Below are 3,150 nucleotides of genomic sequence, written 5' to 3' on the forward strand. Positions count from 1 at the left end.
CTTTGGATGACGAATTGAGTGTCCGTGATAGGGAGTCATCAAAACGTGTAAGTTATATTCTCTTTCATTTAGGCTGGACCAATTGCTCTTGTCAAATGAGCCAGAGGTGCACAGGGATCAAAGTGAACCAAGCTTTTGCTAGGAACACATGGACCAATTTTTCACCATAAGCAACACCACAAAGTATAAGTTCATAAATCATAAGTACTAACGCAAGCTTCTTGAAGACTAAAGAAGAATCAAATACATTCTATCGACTTACAGACACAGTTGCAAGTATGCAACAAACAAAAGAAATGTGATCTAACTGAAACCAGAACCCATAATAAAACTATGTTCAACACATTAATTCGGCAATGAATAAGCACTTCTACCATGAACACCTACTCTCCCACGTCCTATTCCACTCCTAGGATACTCCCCACTTTTCTGAACTTCATTCGACCTTGAAGAAGTATAGCAACTTGTGGAATCACCTGAATTTGGCTCCCATGAAGATGACATCCAACTCATCTGCTGACTTCCAGCAAAACTATTGCTCCCTGATGATTCATGTTCGTCAGCATCTGCATCACCAGCACCTCTCCTCACAGTCACATACTTGTGCAGACTTGGCTCCGTCAGATCATCATCAACCACCATCTCCGACTCCACAAGGTTGTCTTTCTTCTTGAATTGACGTTCGTTGGAGTTATTGGCGGAATTGAGGTCCGCTACAGCTTCAAGAATGGAGCACGCCTTGCTGACACAGGCTGGAAGGGAAAAACCGGGAGGTTGCGGTGTTGTAGCCACCGTGGTGGCGGTGGCGGTGGTGGGGTTTTTTTGGTGGAAGTTTTGGATGTCCTCTAGTAATAAACTAGCGTAGGATGGTGGGTTGGAGTTTAGTAGAGTTTCTGGGTTTATGTCTAGGTCTCGAGATAGCCTTGAAGATCGTGTTCTTGTTACGAGTTGATTGTTTTTCAGATTTTCGACTGCAATTTTAGCTTCGTCGATCACCTGGTATTCTTTGGCTATGGTGTTTTTGGTAACGACAACGGTGGTGGTTTTGTTATTCATCGTCTTCTCCACATTTGGTTTCTGCAATTGAGCCTGGAAAAATACACAACGTGTTTCAGAATCATGAAATCTTGCAGATAAAATCAAGTTATTTGAGGGGGAAAGACTTACTTTAGTGTTTGGTTGATCGGATCCAGCAGCGTTTGTATCGATCTCAGCCAGCGGATTCCTTCTGTAAGGAGAATGCTCTGCCTTCCTTGAATTGCTTCGACTCAGTGTTAATGGCTGCTGATTCTGATTCTCATTCAAGACACGAAGGTTTGCCCTCGCCGGAGATTTAGAACGTGGAGATGCTGCAGTCCGAGAACCCAAAGCTTCGCCGGCGTTTCGCTTCACTGAAATCTTCTTCACTCCACCGGCAACCACCTCTACGCCACCAGGGTTGTTGCTTTTATCGGTGGCTGGGACGGATACCATCTTACCCGGCCTATTGCTATTACCACCGGCGGCGACATTCCCGTTGCTGCCACTGGAGTTAGGATTCGGTGATTCAGATCTTCTATTTGGGGATCTGCTTACTCTCCTTCCACCGCCGTTGCCACTCCCACTTCCTCTTTCTTTACTCCCAGATCTTTGTTGTTGTGGATCTCTTTCCCTACTCCTCCTCCGGGACGATGGAGATGAAACCCGATGCTCCCGCTGCGGCCGCCGCCTATGGTTATCACCGTCGACGATAACTTCATCTTCCTCATTCTTCGAACCCATTTCCATATCAAAATCAAAACTCCTCTTCGAACCGGAATACCTCCTGCCACGTGTAGGAGTTTCCCCACCTTTTACGCCGGAGGAGCTCCGGCTAAGCCTCCCACACTGTATCAGAATCGCATCCACCTCTTCTTTAGTACAACTCGACGTTCTCACAGTTGCACCCACCGCTTTCCCCGATTCACCATTAACAACAACCGCGGCCGATTGAGAAACGTCGGTGGTCGGACTGGAAATAGGGGTTTTCTTCCTGTCCATCGATTTGCGAGTTTCTTGATCTGGGTGTCGATCAATTTCATGACTCTTCCGATGTTTGACGACAAAAGCTTCCTTCTTGGCAACTTCTTGCTCCTTAGCTGTAGCAACAATGGCGACGGAAGCTTGGGTTCTCTTCTCCGGTTGTTGTTGAAGGTTAGGTTTGATTTTGAGTTCGAGTGGGGTAGGCGTAGAAGAGATTGGATTCGTCTTGCTGCAACAAGCACCCATTTTTGTTTCAGATTGGGAAGAGAGAGATAGAGATGAAAGAGGGATAAGTGGGAAAAGGGTTCAGTGAACGAGAAACCCGATTGTTGTTTGTTTTTAAATTGAAAAGAGTGCTAAGCAACAAAGATTTCAAAATTTGACTGAGGTTGAACGTGTAAAAGTAGCCGTTGTATGATGGATTTTGTTAAAGGATTTAAGGGGGTGTCAAGTGCATACTTTATGAGAACTTCTCCACATGACTCCCAATTTCGGAAATTTTCAAATCTAACACTTAATTATTCCGTGCATAAAAGATTTTCTTCATTTTGAATTGTTTCCAAAAAGCATAATATCTTTAACTTTTGAAAGATTTAATTACATTATTAGTCACCAAGAGGACCAATCCACTATATTAACTTTTCATCTTCTGGTGCTTCAATGATCTTAATCATGTCAATTAATATGCGACTATCAACTTTTTTTTTGCTATTTTTGGTAAACATTCTTTTAACAACTTACTTTCCACTATAAATACTTGAGTTTACTTTTATTTTGTTTGAACCAAATTTTAGTATATCATTAATCTCATTTTCGCTTCTAATGCTAACAAAAGATAAAGAAAATGTTTATGTTAATATGGATCGTATCAAGTAGATAAACAATAAATTTATAGATTTGCAAACGCATGATAAGCGTAAAAGGAAACGACTCTTCTTTAAATTGTTACAACACACAATCTACATGAAATTCTAGATGATCCGAAAACAACCTACGACAACTTGGCTTAATTGTTTGGCCTAAATTTGCAGATAGACTTTTATGTTTTCTGGTTTTGTGGGCGCCTTTTATGTTGTCTCGTTTCAAAAAAAGAAAATCTTTTTATTTAGGGATTTATTTTTTGTGTCTCAATTTTATTAAAAGAAAACG

At 41.8% G+C, this 3,150-nt stretch overlaps 1 protein-coding gene across 1 annotated transcript; it reads right to left on the reverse strand.

The window, feature by feature from the left end:
- Window positions 1-218: 218 nt before the first annotated feature.
- LOC111916031 (uncharacterized protein At1g65710) lies at window positions 219-2,391 on the reverse strand. The gene is made up of 2 exons (XM_023911674.3): window positions 1,168-2,391; window positions 219-1,089 (listed from the first exon to the last, which is right to left on the reverse strand). The coding sequence occupies exons 1-2, from the start codon at window positions 2,245-2,247 to the stop codon at window positions 346-348; spliced, it is 1,824 nt and encodes a 607-aa protein (XP_023767442.1). The 5' UTR covers window positions 2,248-2,391; the 3' UTR covers window positions 219-345.
- Between the last annotated feature and the right edge of the window lie 759 nt (window positions 2,392-3,150).

Source organism: Lactuca sativa, chromosome 2 (genome assembly GCF_002870075.4).
Source record: "Lactuca sativa cultivar Salinas chromosome 2, Lsat_Salinas_v11, whole genome shotgun sequence".
Classification (NCBI taxonomy): Eukaryota; Viridiplantae; Streptophyta; class Magnoliopsida; order Asterales; family Asteraceae; genus Lactuca; species Lactuca sativa.

Bases quoted from the DNA above. Each gene is read 5' to 3' on its own strand.
- LOC111916031 (XM_023911674.3), bottom strand. From the start codon at position 2,247: ATGGGTGCTTGTTGCAGCAAGACGAATCCAATCTCTTCTACGCCTACC. The intron at 1,090-1,167 runs GTAAGTCTTTCC...GTATTTTTCCAG, and splicing joins CCGATCAACCAAACACTAAA to GCTCAATTGCAGAAACCAAA.